The sequence below is a fragment of the Loa loa genome, assembly GCF_000183805.2.
Source record: "Loa loa unplaced genomic scaffold supercont3.1007, whole genome shotgun sequence".
NCBI classification, from domain to species: Eukaryota; Metazoa; Nematoda; class Chromadorea; order Rhabditida; family Onchocercidae; genus Loa; species Loa loa.
The window spans coordinates 4,052-5,559 of NW_018109187.1; the positions used below are offsets into that span (position 1 = coordinate 4,052).

At 35.6% G+C, this 1,508-nt stretch overlaps 1 protein-coding gene across 1 annotated transcript; it reads left to right on the forward strand.

The window, feature by feature from the left end:
* Window positions 1–1,045: 1,045 nt before the first annotated feature.
* LOAG_12177 (hypothetical protein) lies at window positions 1,046–1,331 on the forward strand (the record flags this gene model as incomplete). The annotated part of the gene is made up of 2 exons (XM_003147691.1): window positions 1,046–1,120; window positions 1,218–1,331. The coding sequence occupies 2 exons, from the start codon at window positions 1,046–1,048 to the stop codon at window positions 1,329–1,331; spliced, it is 189 nt and encodes a 62-aa protein (XP_003147739.1).
* Between the last annotated feature and the right edge of the window lie 177 nt (window positions 1,332–1,508).

Genomic DNA, 1,508 nt, shown 5'->3' on the forward strand with positions numbered 1-1,508 from the left:
GAGAGATATCCATAGTACACAAGCAATGAATGCGCGTTGTTCGTTTTTTTATGCTAACATATTTAGAAAACCATTTACAGGAAAAAATTTCTCCCTTGTGCAATTTTCGATCATCAAACTGTATTATTTCCTACACGCAACTATTTAGTGCACCAGTAAATTGAATATATTTCAGAAGTGGCAAGAAAGTGTTCTCTTCAATATGCATTTCATCTGTTTTGTCCTTCCAACTGAACAACATTCAAACTGCGGTAACTTCATTTAAAATTAAAAATACAACCCAACACCACAATATTTCGAAGATTTCAAATTTTAACATAATATGAGATTGATTTCATATAATTTGAGGAGACGCAAAGAGAACAAACAGAGTTGTTGGATTTGTCAGTGTAGAGATTGAATGGAGAACAAATACGACAGTGGAAATTATTACTCGACGAAGCGAACAAAAAATATACAGAATTAATGAACTTAATAGCCAAGGAAGAGAATGTTGAACGAAAAAGTATGAGTAAAAAGAAGAAATCACAATGTAATGTATATTGTCGGAAAAACTCCGAAAATCATAATACAAATTTTCTGTCGGATTACCGAAATTAAAGTTACGTTCAAACAAAATTTCCACAATATCCAGCAAACGGAGTGACGAAATCTTGTAAGTAAAATTAAAGCAATAAAGAGGATGTAAGCTAACAATGGACAGCGCAAAACAAAAACGTCTCAGTACCTATACAATGGACAGTGCTAAAGACCAGCCATACATACCTCTATGATAACCCCGATGGACCTTACAAAACTCCTCCCCATTCCTTATATATTTATGAAAAAATCCCGAGACAGACAGTTCAGTTCAGTTTTTATAATCGAGCAGACGATACATCTTCGCTTATTCTCCACGACTGAACCATAAACAACATCTTCGCATATCCGCCACCACTGGACAACAAGCTGCGATATTCTTTCTACTCGCTAAATGCATCATCTACCAGAGTTCACTTTCCGCAGCATATCCCCAATTCAACGACCGTAACGCGTTTGGAATCTTATGCAGCAGTTTCCTGATATGCAACTTGCAAGCCATATTTGTACACATCACTTGGTGTACCATTGTCCTGAGCACGTAAGTTTCACTTGCATTGCGGAAAATTTTTGCTTTTTGTCTTTTTTTCCAAAAACTTCCTTTCATTTATTGTTTTATTCGAAAAATTTAATTTCAGCAAATCTCCAATACTATCATCACCGAAACTGTTTACCGTACGATTGGTTGGCGTTTTTTTGAACGGAGGATGGTTTGGAGCACTTGTTATGCACTTCCTCACAGCCCTCAATAGATTTTATGCTTTCGTATATGCGACAAAATACAATCAGTTATGGTCGCAGTCCAGGACTTTCAAAATTATAATCATCTCTTGGACATTTTCAATGGTCTATTGCACTCATCACTTATATAGTAAGTCTGTTAATAAGCTACATACCCTATTCAACTCAGATGATCTGGTGATATCTTT